Below are 23598 nucleotides of genomic sequence, written 5' to 3'. Positions count from 1 at the left end.
GAGGCCAATTCAAAGGATTTTTTTGATCATCCTACAATAGATTGCAATTTGTAAGCAACTATCAAAAATAAAACGATGGTTAAAGCCTTATCTGATGACTCATGTAAACACTTTCTTCAGTTGCAAATACAAAATTCTTGCCGAGCGAAATATATAACATGAGACTTTTTCACCAAAACATTCATTTGAATTAGAATGGACAATACCAAAGTAAACCTTAGTGTGTCTGACAACTTGGTCTTAGCTTTTTATGGCTAGTGAACAAAACAAAATCTAACATAGGACTCATATTACACATTTTATGTCAAAATATTTACAGTATAGCACAATATACAGCATTAGTAACTGTTGTTACATCCTTCAGAAGAGGATCTCCTAAATTCAGCACAAAAAGCATTACTGTAGACAAACATTTTGATATAAATATGCCCATATAATATATGAGATTCATATTTCCAAACATACCAATAACCTCAACATGCAACTGAATGAAATCTCGCAGTCATGAATGTACTCAAATATCAAGTCATGGACACACACATGAACAGTCCTTATTTTATCATTCTTGAAGATTCACAAAACAAACAAACACAATCATCAATGTAGAATACATCGTTACAACATTGTCCATCCATGACCACACACACACACACACACACACACACACACACACACACACACACACACACACACACGCAAGTTGTCTGCTTACATGATTATAACTCTGTCTTGGTGCTCTTATCAGGTCCATCAGAACCTGTTGCTTCCAAGTCGTTCTTTAGCCATTTGTTAAAAACAGCAATAGGGTCAATATTCCAGTGCTTATGGAAGGAGATTGGCACCTGGTGAGCCAAGAAGTCTCTGGCATAATCATCTGGTCGTGCCTGGAATGTAAAAACACTTTTTAATGTCAATCAATCACAAACAGGTGTGTTGCACAGTGAGACAGAGCTACATGAAGATACACTCATGCAGGAATATCATCTTTTGCTATATTTACACAAATTGTTTTAACCTATTTTGGGTGGGAACCCCTTTTAGTGTTAGCATTATGTTATGCTTTAGCTATTTTTGAAAAATCAAAGAACCACTGTCATAGAAACAGCTTTTTCAGAAAACTGTCAGGATGTAGAAGACATTTTTAGAATCTGATCTCAGGTCAAATTGTTTTAAGCTGAACACTGCCAACTCTAATCTTGTCAATTGGACAGGGATGAAACAGACATGCATGCGGCGCTTGCCACAGAGACAGACACTGACAGGGATGAAACAGACATGCATGCCACAGAGATAGACACTGACAAGAGTGTAGATCTGAAGACAGACAGTGTAATAACCTGGTGAAAGAGGGGGCTGTGTGTGACAGGAAGTCCAAGGGCATTGAGGCACATTCCCAACACCATGTCATCAGGAGCATCATTGCTATAGCACTTACAGCCACTATTTAGTAGTCGGACCGCCGCCTCCCTGCTGAACACCATGCTGCAAGAATACAGGGTTATTATATTATATTTAAATATACAGTAGATTAAAAGTTAAGGTCAGGGGGTTTACTTTTCATTGTCATCTTGGGAGCAGGCTTCATAGTGACCCCAACAATATCTTCTTTAAGTCAGCTCTTTTTATATAGATTTTTGGGGAATGCACTTTATTGTCTCCGACTGAATTTATATAGTGGCTGTCTTTCTTTTCCCACCATTCATGGCGCTTTACACATTCATTCTCACACGCTGCAAAGGCAGAGAGATGCATCATTACAAATGATATTACTCATGCAGTATACATTCACAAACTCTTGGTGGATTACAAAATGCAAGGCAATATCGGTGTATTGATCAAGTGCACTTGGAGACTTGGTCAGGTGGAGGCAGGGATTGAACCAGGAACTCTCCGGCTCCCAGACAGCTGCTGTACCTCCTGAGCTGCTGCTGCTCCTCAGTATGTGTTGCGTGTTTTTTTTTTTTTTTTTTTTTTTTTTTTTTACAATTTGACTACATTGTGCACACCGATGGTGTCCCCATCGGTGTGGCACCCTTTGGCACAAAGAGAACCACTGTCATACTGCATGTATTTGGCTGTAGATATTCTTCTATATTCATATTTTTTATTGTCTATTGATTTTCAGGAAACCACTGCGGAGGAAAGAAAATAAGGAGTGAAATGATACAAGTCAAGCTGAGACGTAAGTGTCGTTTCAGTCTAATAATACTGTGCAGTTTTGCACCCGGATGAATGTTGATGCATCTCGAAGCGAGGTAATTGCGCTAGAGGAGGCAATCTTTGGGATGGCAGAAAATACTGTACGTATGTCACTCAAAGTGAAAGGATATCCTTTTTCCACAATAGAATGCTTTAATAAAAATGGAAACCTGGAGTGGTGTAAAATGTCAAGAGTTATTGATGTTACTCTCAAAGGTATTCAAAAAACGAATCTGCAGCCTACAGACGCACATAAAAGGAAAGCAGACATTCAGCAATACTTCCTGTCTGGAAGCCTTCTCCAGTATTGCTTTGACATTTACATTCTGACATTTACATTTAAATTACACCTTTCAGAGTGCATATCTTAATCTAGTACTGGCAATTATTAATTAACTTTCATTCACGGGGCATTTCATTACAAGTCCCTCTGCTGAGGATCTGCCTCTTTCATTGAGATAATCCCAGAGTGTCTGAGCCATGTAACTCACCCTCCACCTCCTGTGATGTAACTGTAGCCCCCCTGGCTCAACCCATAGCCGTATTTTTCCCCTAGACACACAGGCTCTGAGGGTTCATAACAGCTTAGCAGGACCCGTAGTCTGGGAAGGCTGCAAGAAGCACAGATCAAACTCATCATAAACTCATCATTCAGTGATGCCTGTACAGACACAGAGGCACATGCGGATGCGCACGCACATGCACACGCGGACACACACACACACACACGCACACACACACACACACACACACACACACACACACACACACACACACACACACACACACACACACACACACACACACACACACACACATCTGACAGTATTGCAAATCCACTGTCACATAGAAAAGCAATCTGCTAGAGATAAAGTGAAATGTTAGATATGTGAAACATCCACATAAATCTGTATACCTAGGATTTCACATATTTTACAGAATGGTGACATTTTTCTAAAATATCTTTTGTCTAAATTGTTCTTTGTTTGACTTTAAACGTATTTTTTTTAGCCGGAAAACAAAACAAAATCTTGGAAAGGATAGTTACAAAAAATTGTCATATTTTATGGTATGTAAGATACCTGATGAGTGTGTCATCATCCACAATAAGAAGCCAGCTGGTCTTTGGGACAGCATCGGTAACGTATCGCTTTAGGATGGCAAAGGTTTTCCCACAGTGTCCTGCAAAAGGAGATACAGTATGATCGCAACAGAATGCCTTGTTGGAATGAAACAGATATTGACCAAATCAAGAAGATAAATTATCCTGCAAGTAAAATACTAGCAGACCTTGCACAAAGTCTTGATATATAAAATCTCACACACTCTGCCCAAGCAAAAACTGTAACGCTAATATCAATAAGTCAAATAACGTGAAGGCATTCATAATGGCTCAGAGTCAACACCAGAACTAGTACAAGGCTAAAGAATCTAAAGAATATAATGTAACTGTACTGTCCGCATTTCGTTTCGAAACGGGGAAACAAGCAAATTACTAATCAATTACATTTTAATCCTGCACTGAACCAAGTTCAAATGAATCAAGGACGTTGCTGATATATGAGCTGCTGTAATAGCTTCATTGAGAAAATTAGAGAAGCTATTATGGCTAAATAGCAGAGTATCTGTGTTTTACCACAGATATGTCAGGACAGGAATTTCATGGAGGCCATAAATGTCTAGCCTGGCTAATAAGCCAGACACGAATCAGCCGTTGGCAAAACAAAAAAAAGCCTGCCCGTGCGATATTAGTCTGGCGTATTAGCCAGGCTGACAAATGTCATGGCCACCGTGCCCCCTCAAAACAATATGCACTATAAGGCCACAGTGGATCCCCCTGCATTGCCCCATTTCCCTCCACATCACGTCATTTGTTGAGATTCTGAAATCTTAAATACCCCTGGCCCTGACTAGACTCCCCATCCCCATCTTCAAACGAGTACACTAACTCTTTGGTAAATAGTAATGTATTAGCCCTATTTTGTTAAATAAGCTAGGCCTATTATTTATTTATTTATCAATTTGTTTGTTTATTCAACTGGAATGATATGTATTAAATATTTTATGGCCTTGCATTTAGTCTTTGTACCCTCAAGTAACCTCAAAACAAAGGCCAAGTGGCCTTGACCAAAAAATTATGAGGATATGAAGGAGAAGCAAACTAGAAAACATTACCCCTGATGATTAAGAGTAATACTAAACATCTTTATAAAATGGTCAATTCCTGGCTTTTAGAATGTGTGTAGAAATGTTGTAAAACGTACCGTGGTACATGGTAAATGTATCATTTATTTTATTTATGCTGTAAACATTTTGTGTAAAATGTCATGCTTGTTCTTAGTTATTTCGAGGGGCGCTAGGCTAGAAATGACGTGTTAATGTTAGTTCTTTCCTTTGAGATGTTGTGTCTGTGATGTGTTTTCATTTAAACCAACATCAAGACAAGAGAGGAAAGTAAAGTAAAGAGAGAAAAGACAAATCTGTGTTGGCATGTGGAATGGCTGCTGTATGACATCTTTTTTATGCTTCAGTCAGGGGAGTACAGAGAAACAGGCGGAGAGGAGATACATTGGAGACTAGATCGGGGTCGGATTTGAACCTGGGTCCTCTTGCTCACTAGTCACTATGACCATGTTATATAGTATGTGCACTAACTGGCTGAGCCACTAGGCACCACCCTTGATATGACATCTTGAAGAACTAATAAGGTATGTACGGCATGCTGGGCCCGGGAAGAGCAAAGAGCTATTAAAGTATGTGTGGCATGCTGGGCCAGACGGAACAAAATGTTCCGCCACCAGCCTGAAATGAACAGCAGTAGGGTGGAAACTACTCAACAAGTACAAGGAACAGAGAGAAAGGTACCCATCAGAATCCAAATATCTAGACACTCAGCTAGGAGCCAAGACGTGGAAATCCCTGGTGGCAACCATCACAAAGAATGCTGAGGCTTACTGTTTTATTTATAAGACACCTCAAGGTGTTTTTCTCAGAATGTGAATACAAAATAAGTTAGCATTGAACACCTTGAAATGCTGACAGGAATAAAAAAAATAAACATACTTTTAGAGGCACATCAGACTAATTCTGCACGCTCATTTTGAATTGCAATACTGTAGGTTACTGGGGAATGATAATAGGATGGGACGAGTGAGACCAGCCAACTCAAAAACAGAATCTCTTAACCTCTGAAAGCTGAAAGCTTTTGGCTGGGGAAACTTTTGACTAAATGAGGGGTCTTGGGACCTTCCACATTATGACAGATATACCGGTAAGTGATGTATAACTCATGCATGATAAGTAATGTATAAAATTAATAATTTATATTCTAGGGGTGGGCAATTAACCAAAAATATAGGCCTATTAAAAACTATATTTTGCAACCAATAACCGGTAATCTTGCTGAAGGTGAAGGTTAACCAATTTATTCATGTCTTATATATCAACAAATTCAAATAGGTCTTTCAAAAGCAACTAATAGATAAATCTATCTATTGTCATGATGCGATTCGTTGTGAGCTTGTAGATCATGGTAATCGAGGAAAAAGTATTAACAGTTTATCACATACAAAGGGCATCTTATGAGATATTTGAGCCAGAATTAGTGACTTGCTGAAAATAAGCTGAAAGTATTTTCATTTAAGAGAACAAAACATTACAAGCCTTGATAAGATTACTGTACATTTACACCACTCAGTCAACAGAGCTCATTGAATTTCTCCAGAATGGCAGTTAGGGTCACTTTTATGGCCAGGTTCCAAAAGTCTATGTATTCATACTATACTGTATACCGTAATTTAACAGTACATTATAAAACACCTGCTGACATCCCATTTCCAGTTTTTGCATCACCCTTTCAACTGTCTAGATTATTCTAGTGAGGTTTTGCTTATTCATTTTATTATCCCGTCTCACCACTAAACTTCTATCCATATTCATCCATCCACCCAAGCCTCTGATATGAATTACGGCGTTATTGTTAAATCTAGCTTACTAACAAATGCATGTCATTATTTAAGGTAACTGTTGGAGCCTTTGTCCTACTCCTTCCGCCCAACACTCCCTGCTGACAGATGCCATGCAGTGTGTTGTTCTGTCTCACTCTACCTCAGATGCCTGAGATATCTCCAGAGAATTCTCCAAAGGTTTTCTCGGGTTATAAACTGAATATTCCAAAGAGCGTATGTTACCCTATCAACAACCTGACTAAATCCATCCCCACTGGTGTGCTCCCATTCCACCTTTCTCAAAACGGTTTAAAAAACCTAGGCGTTGCTTCTAGCTCAATACATAAGGAGAACAATGGTAAACTAATTGACAGGATGAAAATTGATCTTAAAAGATGGAACAATTTACCCCTTTCTCTTGTGGGTCGGATCGAAAACAATTAAAATTAACATTTTACCGCGCCTCCATTTTCTCTTTCAGAACCTTCCTCTTTTTCTGCCCAAACATTTTTCAAGTCACTTGAAGCAATCATTTTATCCTTTATTTGAGCCGAGCAACAAACGGGGGACAATCTGATTCCCAGACAGCTGCTCTCCCAACTGAGCCACTGCCGGACAATTGATAGTTGAATATATGAGCTAAAAATGATAATTGTTTTAAGCTCATGGTACCCAAATATGATTAAGATACATATTTATTTGGTGTGTAGACTGAGAATATCATGACAGCAAGACCCTCATGATTCATGCTTGTAGGCCTATGTCTCAAAAAAATTGATGATTCAAGTAAGTGACTATTGGATTCTTTTTTTTTTTATCCAAATCTTTTATTGAACTCAAAAGCACTGTTAAGTTTCAAATGTAAACCAAGAAACCTATACATGATATTCATATAAATATGCTGCTTTGACAACACTTCCTACCAGTTTTGCACTGGCATAAATTAATGGACTACTTTAATTTTTTACCATAAGCAATTAAATACTTTTAATATCTAATCTATCAAATATCATTTTTGTTACTTTATTAAGTAGCCGTGTAATAAGGGGGTTAATCAACAGGGAGCTGGCCATCATTAGGACCTAAACAGAGACAGGCTGCCATAGACCCCGACGTTGAGTGGAGGGGTTTTTTATCACTCCTGAAGGGGTTTATTTCTTAATAATGACCAGGAACATGACATGTGCAACACTAGTGGGGAGGTGAGACAACAACAAGATCAATTACCTCTTTCTGTATTAGGTATTCCCAAGTCTATGGTTGGTATAGAGGAATCAGCGTGGTCACTGTAGTACTCCAAAAAAGTGGCCTCATTCTCCCAGGTCTTCTTCACCACTGGGACTACAGCACAGCAACAAAGTAAAGGCAAAACTTGCACAACAGACAAACCAAGGAGTAAGCGCAAACTAGATATTAATCAGTGAGTACATAAAGGATCATTAATGCACATAAATTAGTTGGAATGCTTGACTAATGACACCCCACCAAATCACCAATGAATGTTCAAGATGACAGTTCTAGATTCAAATCTAGATACCAGATAATCACTGCCATTAGTTATAAACAACATTACATTTGCATTTGGTGATAATTTTCACATTCCTCTGAGCCTGCAATATCTTTTCTCATTTAGCGGAAATGTATTACCCAGAGATACCAAATTATAAATAATGCAATAATGCTTTGATATTTGAAGAATATTGTTAATTATATTTGCATAATGATTCCTCTCATTTATTTGTCATTGATCAGATTAACAAAAACAAAACACAAAAGGGGTGCTCAATGGAGCACAATTCTCCCTCCATCGTTGTGTCTGTGTGGTGTATGTGATGAGTCACTGTTTTAATGTTGTGGGGAAAGGCTATGATAAAGAATGCATCGGCAATGTACCGTATCAATTATGTTTGTACTGGGCCAGACTTGGAACATAAATGAGGGCAGGAATGTAAATGACAGCGACCCCTATGTCTTCATAGCCTGGTGAACCTTCCGGGTCGTGTGAATTCACATTATCATGTGTCTTCTGTAGACCGGTCTGGCCCCAAGTGATGCGTGGGCGATACTCGCATGCTGACTGGTTCTTCCACTTTTTGGTTACTGCAAAACGCCCACCCATCGATTGGGGCCAGACTGGTCTGCAGATGATAACGTGAATTCACGTGACTGTTTCATTTTTGTATCAAGGAAGAGTAAAATAAAACTGCAAGAATTCAAATGTTTTTGACTGCTTTGCTCGCAATAGTGAATTACTGAAAATATTGCTTCTTTTGCTGAGAAATATTTTGTCATATTATAATAAAGAGAATAATAAAGCATTTTTCCCCTTGCAAAATAATCAAAAAGAACCAATGAGCAGTATCATTTAGAGTAAATAAAAGTAGTAACAGTAGTGGTTCGAGTCAGAAACCTTAACACCATCACATATTATTTTCAGGACTCTTCATTATCAAAAATATAGCACAACGCAGCTGTAATGCTGTATTCACACCGGCAGTATCAAGCAAATTCACAAGTGTCCGAGGTTATGACTTATGAGTGACACCCTCGTAAATAAGAGCATTGTTCTCTACCGAGAGCTCCGGGGTCAAAGGGAGCAGATGTGCGTGACTGGGGAGCTCACACACTGCCTGTCTCTGGCAGCTTGTTTCTATGATTTATTAATGCTAGGCAAGAAATAGGCCACGAAGTTGCCCAATCTGGATTAATTTCACAACTGCTAGTTTAATTCAATATCAATATTTGCTTAATGTACAATAGAATCCTCAGTGTTATACTTTAACAATTAATTAATTACCCAAATGGATCTGTACAATAACAAACACTATGTGGGAATCAATTTCTTTTTTTTCATTGGTCAAAGTTTTGTCTATAACTCACCTCTCTCACTGTGAAATTTCTTGCATGTTTTCACAGCCACAAAAATATCTTCTTTATTAACAGGGGCTCCCTTCATGAAAAAGCAGAGGGAGATTAAAATATAAGATGAAAATACTGCATGTAGGTTGCTACCCAAAATGTGAGAAGAAACCAACAACAGGTGCTGTCAATGGGAAACACATGCACCCTGCTGATAATGCTCTAAAAAATGTCAGGATATAATGCAAAGCAAGAAACCTTTCCACTTATAAGCTCTAAATACTATATGATTTTCTAAAATAGCAATTCTATAAGCTATTTTAACAAGTTGTTAAAATTGCTTATAAATAGGGAAAATTGGGAAAATCTCACCTATGACAAGCCCAAAAATAGGAAAAACATTGAAAAGGAGTAAAATGATATGGTAGGTATGTATATAAGTAGAGGGAAAAATATGTTTTAAACCTATGGCCCTATCGTTCACTGGGCGCTATTCCTGATAAATATTCTCAAATAGCCTACCGTGATGCCGTGAGTGCATTGAGTCATTGTGCCATGCTGTGTACCGTATGTCTCTGTAGCTAAAGATATTACCGGACATTTTGCAGATACGCATGTAAGTGTTAAGACTGTGTCTCTTTCACTGGGCATAAGGCAGAGCATTAATATACACTACATTAATAATGTTTTCAGCTTGTTTATGTAAATGATATGTTCTTGTAAATACCACTTAATACCACTGTGTTTACATTCGATTAAGCCCACTATACAAATGTTATTATTCTTCCATTGATAGCGCAAAAAGCATTGTGGTACCCACACACAGTGGAGGAAGGCTGCTGAGAGTTGTAGCACAGTGCTGGGCTTTAGAAGAGTCCTCTTGGTCAGTGCACAGTTCAGGGACAGCAGTAAGATGTGGCCCTTTCCCATTGTCCCATATATACAATGCAACCTGTAGGGATGGAAATTGATGTTGCCATGATAACAAGCTCAGCAAAGAGAAAATCAACCAGGTGCTCGATGGAGGTGCACAACAAAACAGTTGCTTCAAAGATCATTGGGACAGGAATACTGAAGAAAAGGCGGCGATTCGAGCACTCAAAAAAGTCACACAAGTGAGTGGTGCAACTCCGTGCGGGGGTACCCGGGAAGGGGGGGGTAACAGAGTTACCGTGTGGGGGTCCCTCTACTGTACCCTCTACTGTACTGTACTGTACTGGCACACCCGAAATGTGTGTGTTTGTGTGTGTTAGGTTGCGCACAGGTGGTGAAAAACAGCCATGCTGTTTTCGTGCTCAGACGCACCCACCCACCCACCCACACACATAGCTCCGTAAGGGAGTGGTTCCACCACTCAAAAATGAGGAGAGGGTGGATAAAAATCAAGGTACTTTATTAGAAAAAGTTTCAAAAGCCAACATGTTTCGACTAAAAGGAGCTGTCTTCATCAGGGTAGGTATAAGTGTCCTTGATGATCAGGGCCTGCCCTGATGAAGACTCCTTTGTGAGTCGAAACATGTTGGCTTTTGAAACTTTTTCTAATAAAGTAATAATTTGTATCCACCCTCTCCTCATTTTTTTACCTTTTTGAGTACTCGGATCGCTGCCTTTTCTTCAGTAATCCTCTTCCTCTGGGAATCTGAAGTCTGTTGACTTTATGAAAAACCCCATATTAGTGGTGTTCCCCTTTAAGAAATGAAAACATATTACGATGTATGCTGCAACACGACCATTGCAGGAAGTAATGAGATTTTACTTCAAGGTTGGATGAATATGATACTCTTGTTGATGAACGAATAAATTAGACTGGTGTTGGCTTAAATGTGACAAATGGGAAAATAGCTTGAGCAATTGATTGAAGCTTGAAGCTATATCAAGATGTTTAGAAGGCCTAAATCACCACACACGCACACAATCTTACCTCATGTTTCAGGTCAATGGTAAAGTCAGATTTAAGTGGCTCATCACGCACTTTGTTTGCAAGCCTGAAATAACAAATCACTGATTGGCACCCATTCCTGATAATAATTCCTGAGCGTTAGAAGATGAACAAAACTAAACACCAACCAAAATATGGAAATCAGAGACATTATATGTACTCACCGTTGAACAAGGCGGATACTTAAGGCCCAACCAGCAGCAAAATCAGGGTATTTGAAGACAGAGGGATTCTCTGCAAAGGCATAGTGATGGATGATTGTTGATTCCTCATCATGGAGGGGCTTACCAAGAAACAACTCCTGATAAATAGAAATAGTGATATCAGTGCAACTTTTTCACGTCAAAGTCTCCCAAATGATTATGTACAGTATTTGGCCTTGTCACGGTCCGTGACATGTTGTGTTTTTGTTATGTTCCTGGTTCTTGGTTTTGGTTTTACTTTACACTTGTGTGCTTTTATTTGTCAGTCTGTTAGTGTTTCCTGTGTTGCTCATGTTACCTGTGTTGTCTCACCAGTACCCTGATTACCCTAGTGTTTCCACCTTGTCTTGTTAGTCCTTTTAGCCAATCATTGTGATGATTATCTGTTGAGTTCACCTGTGTCTTTGTGTATTTATACTCCCCTGGTTTTGTCTTTTCCTTTGTCAGATCATTGTTGTAAGTCACCAGTGTTCAGTTCATAGTGTATTTTCAAGTGTTGAAGATCTTAGTCTTGTTCCTAGTAGTCTTTGTTCCTAGTATTCTCCTAGTGTGTTTTCTTCATGTTTGGTCCTGGACTTGTGTGAGTTTTGGTCATTAAACTCTCTTGCATTTGAGCTCCTTTGCCTATCTGACTTGCACTTGGGTCCTACCTTCCTGCCCCGCGCACGTGACAGGCCTGGGCTGGAACCTCCATCTCAACATGAGTTGTACCCCCTCGTTCAAGATTTGTGTTGCTAAAATGTTTACAAAATGTTGATATATACTATATATACCGTACACACACCACACACACACGTGTGTATATATATAAACATTTGGAAAATAGCAATCTACAAGCTCACAACGCATTGCATGATGGTAGATCAGCTATTTTTAAATGGTCAATATGGACCCCACTTTGAGAACCACGGACGGTTATTACTATATTATAACTTGTGGAATTTTGTTATTGTATTTTCTCAACTGTGATTATTTATGTATGTATGACTGTAGTGTATGTATGCTTTATTTAATAGGGAAGTATAGACCAAAGTATAGACCAAATCAGATGGTGACTTGATTATGAGCTGATGATCAAATTTGTCTGATTTGATTCAATTAGCACTTAATTTATTTTGTCTTATTGAATTGTCCACCAAAGGCCAGTCAATTATGTCACAGAGGATGTTTCGCCAACCGAGGCCCTGCACAGACTGGGGTTGACTGGAGTCGTGCAACATCCATATGCAGGAAAACGTTGGCTGTGTTGTTCACTCAGAGATTAAGTTCAGACAAAGAATCCAGAGCAACACAATCAGTGAAATATGATATTGCACTTCTTTGCTGTTCTAAAACTTCTCATTGACAGGTTTAATTAGTGGAAAATTATGTTTATGGGTTATTTATATCCATTCATGGCGAACTATGCAGTTTTTGGGTCTGTGCAGGTGGTGTCAGTAACATTATGTTTTTTTTAAAGAAGAAAAATGTGTCTGCATATTTCTGTCTTTGTGTGTCGGCTACACACATTTGGAGTACTCACGCGACATACAGTAGAGCAAGGGGCCTTTGCCACCTCACATATTTCTAATGTAATCTAATTTCTAATTTCTTTCTTAAAATTGCATTTATTTCAGGACTCATAAACCTAATATAATTAATCTCTGATAAGTTTCTACTGTCCCAGAATTGTCCCAGATATTTGTATCTCAGTTGCTATTTTTGAGCAGTGGCACACCGTCTCCAATGAACAGCTGTGTGTGTGACTGTGTGTGTGAGTGACGTGTGTGACTGTGTGTGTGTAACTGTGTGTGTGTGTGTGTGTGTGTGTCCTGTCTGAGTAGGACCTATTGACCCTGCAGCTGCTTAAAGGGATAGTTCTGATTTTCTTAACTTAAGCTGTATGAAATACCTGCCATTAATATAGTGGTTGCAACTGTATTAATTGATTGCCCGAGTTCCGTGGTGGGAGTTCTGCTCTGGTTTCGGTGAAATATTAAGTAGTTCCGGTCATTTTGTATTGTTGACCTATTTCTAAAATATTAGCGCAACTTTCGTTCAACTTTGACCCCTCTATCACATGGACTACTTTTACTGCGTGGCCCCAGTGCCCCCCACAAAATGACCGGAACTACTTAATATTGACCAAAACCCGAGAAGAACTCCCATCATGGGACTCGGGCAATCAATGAATACAGTTGCAACCACTATATTAATGGCAAGTATTTCATACAGCTTAAGGTAAAAAAATCTGAACTATCCCTTTAAGTTAACAATTGTGCCTGGCTCCAAAGCATTCCAAGGCACCACATACACAATAACACAGTATTATAACGCACAGTCACTATGTAACTAGTATAACACACAGTAACTACAGTATAACAATAAAAGTATAGTTCCACCGCTCAGTTTGCACAGGTGCGATTTTTATTGTCCTCATGACAACGGGGACATCCCTTAATTGAGATGAGTGCTGCATGAAATACTGGGAGCATGCTGAGAGCACCGCCTCCCACACCCCCTTTGCGGAGTTCTGATTAAATAGGGATTTTAGGAAGGAATTGTTGGAATGATTTACATATTTTCCTCAATTAATTGAATGAGCTGTGAAAGTCAGAAGAGGTTCTGAAACTTGGAGCCAATATGATACTTCTAATAGGGCCAATTACTTGCTACTTCATTTTGGAGAGAGAGAGACAAAGACAAAGAGATACAGTGGAGAGCATACTCACTTTTCTCCAGTCAAACTTTGTGAGGACCTCAACCAGTTTGGACAACTTCACATTGGTTTCTTCCTCAAGAAAGATTATCCAGGAGGAGTTTTGCCCGAAGGATTTAGAAAAGCTGGGGGGAACAAACAAAGGTAACAACAAATATCAATTACTCTCTAATAAAACATAGATGAACGAACAGAAGTCTGTATTATTATAGACTATAAACTTCAATTTCATCGTCAAATCAGAAGTTTACACCATATATAAAGGAGTGGGTGAGATTCTTTTGTGAAAGCTGCCCTTAAAAGTTACGCTACGAGAGTGCAGGTGTAGGTACGTAGGTGTAGTGCAGTACATAGGTGGTGTTTCCTTTCCTGGCTGTGCCCTAGGCTGGCTTCCACAGTGTGAGTTTGCTTGCCACCAGTTTCGGGTGCCTGACCCACTGACGCACAGTGCAGTGACCAGTCAGCCTTATCCTTCTCACAGGGTCTGTGACCCTGGAGGTCCACGTTTCTGATGTGGTCCGCCCATTTGACACCAAGTGCCATTCGTATGATTCTTGTGTAGACAGACACCATCCAGGGCCCTTTTATGAGTGTCCATGTTTCAGCCCTATACAGCAGTACTGACAACACTGATTTGGCAAGCTTATAGGCTGATGCCAGGGTAGTTGTCCGTTTTGGTGAGGTCGTCTGTCTTTGGTATTGGAACGATGATCATTGTAGGCCACAGCTCTGGCAGCTCTCCAGACGTCTATGCTTGATTGATAAAATCCAACATGTCCTTGTCTATGGACACGTACTTCAGAACCTTGAGTGTCACTTCAGCCTCCCCAAAGCTCTTGTCGCACTTGTTAATAGCCTCGACCTCAACATTTTAAATAGAGGGTATGCACATGCATAAAGTGAATGGGAAATCGAGTGGCAAATCGAGTGGCAAAGTGAGTGGAAAAGTGAGTTTAATGTCACTTAACATCATCTAATCATGCAATAAAATAGGACCTTTCTGTTTGGATGTATGGGCTGTCAAGGCCAGAAAATAGTTTTTTTCCACTCAGTAGGCGTTCCCGCATAACTTCCGGGTATGATAATGATGTCACACGCATACCCTCTATAAACAAATAAAACAAAAGAAATGAAAACAATTACACATTAGAAGTTACACATTAGAAGGACAATATCAGTCACCAGAACTAGGGGAGTGTGTTTTCAATGAGTTAAAATGGTTATTTATGGTTATGGTTCAAATTGAGTTTGAAATGGACCCTGCGCTAAGCCCCGCCGACTCCAAGCTGCCAGACCAAGGACTGGCAAGCTGTGCTTGTCACCTATTGAGAGGCATGTAAATTACGGGATTTCTCAATGTAAATAATCGATCGTTTCAGGAGCAAAAGTTTCAGTAGGCAGTAGGCTAGGAAGCATAGGCATTATTTCAATAAACTAAAATATAGGGAAATGCTAGAGGGAGAAACAGTATCTGACAAATTTAACATCATTATCATTTATCACCGGTCCGGACAGGGTTTTTGATGCACTGCACTGCACGGTGCGGGGCGGCGGTGGCTCAGGGGTAGAGTGCCTGGGTGGTAACCGTAAGGTTGCCAGTTCGAACCCGGGCTCCCCCAGAGTTACTGTCGAAGTGTCCTTGAGCAAGACACTGAACCCCTAATTGCTCCCGATGTGCTAGTTGGTGCCTTGCATGGTTTCTTCTGCCATCGGTGTATGAATGTGTGTGTGAATGGGTGAATGTAATGCACAATCTCTGTAAAGCGCCTTGGATAAAGGCGCTATATAAATGCACCATTTACCATTTACGGTAAGACTACATTAGCTGTTAATAAATAGACAAACTAAATAAATTAATATATTTTAACGTGTGGTATCTGAAACAGGCAGGCCGTGATTCCAAATTTCGGTAGTGTGTTGACCTTGGGACTTACTGACTGTCTCCATAACACATACACCTGCTATCAAACTATGAACTTCTTTGAGTTCCTATAAGCCCCTTTAAGTTCCTTAGACTACTGGCATCATGCACCAGAAATGTGCTGCTGACCAGTATAGTAGTATAGTAGACTAGCTGCGGTCAGACAAACACACACAGACATGAGCAAAAACATGATTGATTGGTTTTCGCTTTGGTTAGTAGCAAATATAGTATCAAGTATCAAATATGAAAATCAATATCCAATGTACAGTACATCAATGTGTGTGACTGTGTTCTGCAGTCTCTTCTGCGATAAATCAAACAACAGTCAGTTAACAAATATTAGATGAACAATAAATAAATGATCCATTACAGTAGTTCAAAGCCTATGTATGTACAGTATAGGCTCAGAGTGTGTGTTTTAATCACCTGTGTGATGGAAAACAGTTCCAGACGCCACTTTGGAATCAGATCAAAATTATTAATTGGATATGGACATGTTTATTTATAAGGCCTATAATCAACATAATGTATATGCTTGGATTACTGGGTGACAAAGTGGGTCATCTTAACAAATAGGCTCACTCTCACAACAGGACAGTCATGCATCATGGGAAGAAGGATTTACATTGTTAGTAATGATGATCTATTCTAGTGACTGAGTATTGTTCAATGGACCCGTCACTGATAAAAGAAACCCAACACCCTACATTGTTGGAATTGTTTCTGCGCTGTAGTGCCAAAATGATTTCGGCTCGTCAGAAATTTTCAGTAGCACCGAAGAGCCGACTTTAGGACGGTACCCGCCCCCCCGAACCTCAAATTATGTCACATTGTAGGCTCTACAGAGCCGAACCGACTTTTATTCGGTTCTAAAAATGAATCGGCCCTAATATGAAGTTATGAACTCATTCACACATTTTGGAGCACTTACTATGGTAGCAGAGGAAGAATACTCCAGTCTCCCTCATTATTTGACAGACTGTGAAGAAGCAATACCAGAGGTGGATTCTGAAAGAGACAAGAGAAAACATTCCAAAATTCTTCTTCAAACTTCTGTAACCAGGTTGAGATTCTTGAGACCAATAATTAATCCGGTATACAGAAGTTAACAACTAGCAAAACGTATATCTTCATCAAATTTCCAATTTCCTTACACAGTGAAGAATGCAGAAGGGGGTGCAGCATACGTTTGTTTTCCGACACACTAAGGCCTGACTCACACCTTCACAACAGATTGATGTATAGCTGATGCATGAGACTTGTTTACTGATGCAAGCTCGCAATGCATTTCCAATGGGAGTCACATGGTTTGACACAACATTTTTGTTGTATGAGGGGGGGGGGGGGGGGGGGGGGCAGTCAAAACACAGCCGAAAGCCGTACAACAAAACTGTTGTCAAACCATGTGACTTCCATTGGAAATGCATTGGGGCGGCCATGACACTTACCCTTTGTTTACATCTAGCATGCATCAATGTTGTATGCTAGATCGAAAGGTGTGAGTGAGGCCTAACCTAACAGGGAAACAACGGGTGAGTTTTTAACGAGCAACGCATGTCGGGAGCCACGGGTGAGTCTTAACCAGCCACGCATGTGTCGGACTGTTGCACGTCGGACCAACGTCTGCACCCCTTCAGAAGGCATGTGAGGGGTTTCATTGAAACGCGGATGTTTCACACTGTGATGAAAACAAAGCAGTGGAGTGCAAGACCATGTGGTTCATTATTACATGATTCACTCATCATGCAGGAAGCCATGGGGAACATTTTTCACTGAAACAAGCCTACTACAACACTGATTTAATCAATGGGCCTAAGCTTGCATGCAATTTGAAAACACTATTAATCACCTGGGGTTTGCTAGCACTCATCTCAGATGAGCTTTATCTAAAAATGACATGGTGACACTCTGGATGTTTTTCTGCATTTGTATAAACACTTGGTTTCACCATCTCTAAAGTAAAAGTCAAGATGACATTTTGTCTTTTAGATAAAACAAAACTGCTTCAGAAATACTACTTGCTTATACTACACTTATACTTGCTTAATACTACCTATAAACAGTCACGACATGAGCGAGAATAAAGACTGATTGAATTATTATTTTGTTACTTTCTAAGTTGAACATCACAATTTAATTAAGGCGAGATGTAATTAGGATGTATTTATATCATGGTCAAATTAGAAAAGTATTTTCTTGGTGGTTAGTTGGCGATCGGACAAGGTCACATGGGCTACCTGGGCTGCCTGCCTGACTATAACGTCATGGTTGGGAAGAGTATTGAAGGCAGCCGGTCGATCTCTTAGTGGACCACAGGACTGTTTGAGACGGCTACCTACCGTAGCTAAGAAAACCCTGAATTATCTTAACCTCAGAGCCAGCCACGAAGGATGGCGAACACCAGAGCTTGGGTGCCAGCAATGCTGCAGCATAAAACGGCATTTTTTAAACGGGTACTTCGCCCCGTTTAAAATTCTATACCTGTCTCTGATGTGCTAACAATAGAGCAGTTAATGAGAGACACCTGGTAGTTTACTTGGAAAAAGGCAGCAATATAGCCAAAACTAATATAAATCAGTACCAATTGTTCATACATAATTAATGTCATATGCACTGGGTACATTCATGAGGTTTGCACTGTCTACTCCTGATCTAAAGAAAAACAGGCTGTTCTTCGGTGGATACAGTAGGAACAAATGGGACACTTGATTGCACAATGACTCAACAGAAGACTGCGGTCACAGAGACTATATTAAAATGGAAAGACATTGTGTTTCATCATCAAAACTGGTACTGTAGATCCAACAACAAACTGTCAAAACCACTCAAATAATGAGCCGGAGAGAAAAAGAATAGTCAATACAAGGCCAGGCCAAATTGATGCTTGCAGCAGTATCTCTCTCTGTTGGAACCTTATACTCACTCTTTTTAACCCTCTAACACCCAGCGTTGCTTTTTAGCAACTATTTTATTTAATTTAATTACTAAATTATTATAATTTTTTCTGTTCTTTTTTCACCTAAACGTCATCAGTGATGTTCATTGCAATGCCATTTCAATGCCATTGGTCATGATATTTGCATATAAATACCCCCCACAGAGGCTGAAATTCACACAAATTAAAAATGTCTGGACTTTTGAACATTTTTTAACCTAAGACTTTTGACCTTTACCCTAATAAAAGTAGGTAAAATAATTGTAATATATGTTTTTTTGTGATCATTAGAATGTCTAGAACATGTTTTATTCATTATTGTGAAAGATATCCCCCAAATGTAAATTATGAATGTATTATATTATTATATAATTATTATACAATTTCCATCAAACTTTATTTTTTTATTTTTTTTAACATATGTTTTAGTGTCAGTCCTAGTAGTACAAAGTAGTAGTAAGGTTGAAATCTATTTTTTGCAAGTAGAAATTAATGCGGGTGTTAGAGGGTTGTGCAATTCATACTGTAGTGAAGCCAACATGTCCTTAGAGACAGGTTCATTGTAGCTATGCTAACAGACATTTATTTACATTTGATATTTTATGTGATTAGTAAAAGCTTCATTCAAAGAGACAGTACTTGCTTGAAAATAACCTTGAGTTAAAGGGTTAGTTCAGATTTTTGGACTTAAAGCTGTAGGAAATACTTGCTATAGGAAAAACTTGCCATTTATAGTCATTGCAAAAGTATGAATTGATTGCCCGAGTTCCATGGTGGGAGTTCTGGTCTGGTTTTGGTGAATATTAAGTAGTTCATTATATGGTCATTACATGGTTCATTCTCCAGGGAGCATGAAAGTGTTAGATTCTGAGATATAAGTGGACCTTTTAGTCTAAGGGTGGCACTTGAGGAAAGGCCATTATAGGGTCATCAAAATCAGTAGGGTGGTTCATCCAAAATCAGTAGGGTGGTTCAATCCAGCCAGTAGTTTTCATGTAATCATGTTTTGGAATGGTGGTGGAAGGACTGACATATCCATCCTTAACCCATTCAGGCCTGACGTAGAAATAAAAATAAAAAAAAGTTTTCTAAATCATGACAATTTTCGGAAAGATTTGAGACACATTTAACGATTTTTCAAAAATAGCAGACCTACAAGCTCGTAGCGCGCCACTCGGTGGCACGCTATGAGCTTGTAGATCTGCTATTTTTCAATAGCTAAATTATAACATAATGTTTAAAACACCAAAAGGGGTTTCCGCCCCAAAATGGGTTAACGCAGTTACCGGTAATAACCGAGCATGTAACGATACACTCAACTCAACTTGACAGTGCAGAAACATAATTGCCTTCCTTGATGTATCAATAACGACCATCACCTGGGCACAGTCACAGACAGCTCCCCTCTGCAGGCCTCTACTACTGAAAGTGACTGCATGGAGTCTGTCTCATTTCTCTCCAAAAGCACGTGAATATGATGGAATATGATTACAGCTCACATTTCACACACATCACACACTAGCCCCCCTAAAAATATATTTTGTTTTTCTTTTTGAATCGATTTTTATTTTTAATACATCGATACATATCGTCGGGATATAATATCGATATACGATATATCGTTACATGCCTAGTAATAACACTAGTGTGTGCAGAGTGGAGCGGGGGTATATGCCGCTCCTTGCTCCAGGGGGGCTGTTGTCATGCTCGCTATCCACTCACATTGATCCACCCCGCTCCCCACCACTCCCCCGCTCACCTTGATTTGCGCACCGGTCACTCAGACCAGTCCGCACAGCAGCAAAACAAAAAAGCTCACATTGGGGTTGATAACCAATGTGACCCCCGTTCCCCTACGCTCATTGTCAACCTCCCCCTCTTGGTTTAACACACTCTTCTACATGTCTATTGATTAACACTGAATTATTTATTTACCATATTTGGATGCCTTGTTATTTCCCCAGACGTACAGTAGGTTGTTTATATCATGCATACATAGTATATGCATATACACGCAGGGATGTGCTGCATTAATCAATAGCCTATAAGATCAGCTTACGATGGCCATATAAAGTATGTGCTTATGTGAACACGGTCCTTCTCTTACCATTCCTTACTTCCTGCTGCTGGACTTGGTACTATTACGCCTAATGGTACAAATTCCTGGTCATAAATTATTTGATCAACTACTGTTACCACAGCTTAGCCTCATCACCTTACTTGCCAGTGCCACTACTCATGCAGTATAATTCCATTCATACACTGTCTTAGCTAAAATGTGTGCTCACTATACCCTTGACTGTTACCTTGAATTATCCCTGCGGACCGTGGTGCTTGCTTTGGCACTGACTATTTCTTTGTATAAATATTTTGTTTTGCAGTGGAATTTTGAAACGATGCGAGTCAGAATCTGCAGGTTTACCAGTGTACAGTGGGAGAAGTTTGTTTTAGTAAAAACGCCATCATTTCTAGTTTTCCAGGAGGCGGATGCGTGCACGCATCCGAGCTACCTTGTATTCTTTACAGATGCCATACCAATTATTTTGTGCAATAGCGAATAGTCCAAAGCCATCTAAAATATTGAAGCAAGTGAATTTAAAGGCTGGAATTTGAACAAGCCTAGTTCAAGAAAAACGTACCGGTATATCCACTATTCCACGTATGAACTCCAGACACTGGCTGCTGTTACATGAGGGCTTTTTCATACAGAATGAAAACTTCAGAATTAATTAATTCAGAAGTCATGTTTTTTGCTGCGTGTTTACATGGGAAATGGTCATTCCGAATGAGTGTTTACACGAGTCCAAAATTGTTTCAATAATGGAATAAACTGGTCAGTTACATCAGTTTTAAGTTTAAATCAGATTGGCCATTTTCATTTCGATTTAAGTTTTTATGGTGTTTACATGACAACTTTTAATGGGATTTAACTGTCCATGTAAACGTAGCCAATGACCGGAGTTGCCACAACACAACAGGTGCCTTCATTGAAAATTCCCTCAACAGCTCCCCCAGCAGCCAGAACAGGTCCTTTATCATTGCAGCTGGAAAAGGCTCAGAACATGCAGAGCGTTGGCCTCACGATTTCACCCATTTACGATTCAACTGTTAACGATTAGATTATATGATGCATCTCAATTTTCATCAGTTAATACAAGCGGTCAAATACATATTTTGAACTAGTTTTATTTATAGTCCTTTAATGTGATGTGTGTATAATCACTCTCCTTCAAACATAATAATAAATATAGCTGCAAGCAGCAATAAAACAGAGTCAGCCCATTAAAGTAATAAAGCAATAGACAATATGCAATGTGTCTTCAAATTAGTAGCAAAATACTACTTGATACTCGATACAATAACTACAGTGACTGCAATATGTCTAACAAGTAATGTTATATAGAGAGGAGTGATGTCATACTCTTCCCTATTAACAATTAGGTTGGAGACTGGAGATGACGTCACTTTTTTTGTTACCTCCTCGAGTCAACCATGCATTAGCAGGGTCCAGATTTTGGACCGAATCAGGTTCTGTGTTCCGGGCTAGTGACGTGTTGTTCACTGATTGGAGACTGGAGATGATTTTTTTTTTTTTACACTGATTGGCTGAAGGGGTTGTCCGTCAACGCTGTACAGACTCCACACAAATGAAAGGAAATGTGATTTCAAGGAGGAGTGGTTAACCACCAGGCTACGAAATTATTTGATGTCACTTTCTTGACGTCTTCAAAAGTGGATCGAGCAAATCATACAATTGACTCATTGATGTGTTTGGGAATGTTATTTTGTCAGCTGACACCTAAGCCATACAGCGTTTATTTAATTATTTAAACAGTCAACGCATGCTGATGAACAACACACCGAGTAGGCTACTAGACAGATGCATATCATGATCTGTGTGCAACATAACTGCTATTTATTTACTGAGAGAACACATTTGCCTGATCAATCGTCAATTCACTCTTGTGGTGTTTTTGAGCTCCATTATGGAGCCATGTCCATCCGTATGTATGTCCATGTGTCCATCTCTGTGTCTGTATGTCCGAGCACGGAAAGCTGCAACACCCAAAGTGGGCAGTACAGTACAGCACAGAGTAAAGTGGCACAAAGTACACTACAGTACGAGCCTTTGGCCCTTCCTGGGGCTCTGGATGTTCCGGGGACCCCCGGGGACCCCCACACAGACCCCCCGGGGACCCCCAAATGGTAACTGTCATTTCTCTATACCGTTTCGGACACAGGGCGGCTCGCCGGAACCGGCCCGGCACCCTGGGCACGTTCCTGGGGGTCTGGATGAAAATTAGAGCGACAGACAAACAAGTCAAAGATACTAGAGAGATGGAAGATATTGTACTGCAGTGACAGTCTACACACCAGCGTCTCGGACAAGCAAACTTAAGAACTGATATTGTACTGCAGTGACAGTCTACACACCAGCGTCTCGGACAAGCAAACTTAAGAACTACAGAGTGCCGTTACGTATACACGTCAACCTCGTAGGCTGGAAAATGGCACCCAAAGTGGGCAGAGTTAACCCCGAATCCTACCCGACGTGTCGCTGTGCCCGTCCTTTATTGTATCAGACTGCTCACTATGAATTAAGTCTCATGTATTTACCGGTACCTTTAAAAACAACATTATTTCGTGTCTCGTTTTTAATTACTTGTGTTTTGCATCCCATAGAGGGTAGCATTTAGAATAGCCTGTGGAAATAGTATCCAATAATTTAAAGGATTTTGATTCAGACGGTCACTCGTTCCGACAAATAACCCCTACAGATTCCTTCGTGTGTCCTCGCTGCAAGCTCCTCGGGTTTGACATAATTCAAGATCACCATTTGTCAAGGTTGACAGTGTCATTGATGGTAGATATGAGATACTACTGTTCAAGGTGC

General features: G+C 39.7%; 1 protein-coding gene across 2 annotated transcripts in view; it reads right to left on the bottom strand.

The window, feature by feature from the left end:
• Positions 1-295: 295 nt before the first annotated feature.
• The window catches only part of b3glcta (beta 3-glucosyltransferase a), a 65315-nt gene continuing 42012 nt past the window's right edge, over positions 296-23598 (bottom strand). The window contains exons 5-16 of one of the 2 annotated variants that reach the window (XM_083773332.1): positions 16701-16777; positions 13859-13970; positions 11109-11245; positions 10927-10990; positions 9826-9957; positions 9027-9096; positions 7374-7487; positions 3282-3381; positions 2691-2810; positions 1338-1482; positions 713-884; positions 296-375 (exon numbers count right to left, since the gene is read on the bottom strand). In XM_083773332.1, the coding sequence (XP_083629458.1) occupies positions 717-884; positions 1338-1482; positions 2691-2810; positions 3282-3381; positions 7374-7487; positions 9027-9096; positions 9826-9957; positions 10927-10990; positions 11109-11245; positions 13859-13970; positions 16701-16777 (1239 nt within the window). In that variant the 3' untranslated portion in view covers positions 296-375; positions 713-716. Of the gene's footprint in view, positions 376-541; positions 885-1337; positions 1483-2690; positions 2811-3281; positions 3382-7373; positions 7488-9026; positions 9097-9825; positions 9958-10926; positions 10991-11108; positions 11246-13858; positions 13971-16700; positions 16778-23598 lie in introns of those variants that run through there. The other variant, XM_083773331.1, reaches the window with a different exon arrangement.

This window comes from Protomyctophum parallelum (assembly GCF_964188405.1).
Source record: "Protomyctophum parallelum genome assembly, chromosome: 9".
Lineage (NCBI taxonomy): Eukaryota > Metazoa > Chordata > Actinopteri > Myctophiformes > Myctophidae > Protomyctophum > Protomyctophum parallelum.
The sequence above is the reverse complement of the archived record's forward strand: the minus strand, read 5'-3'. Positions and strand labels throughout refer to the sequence as shown.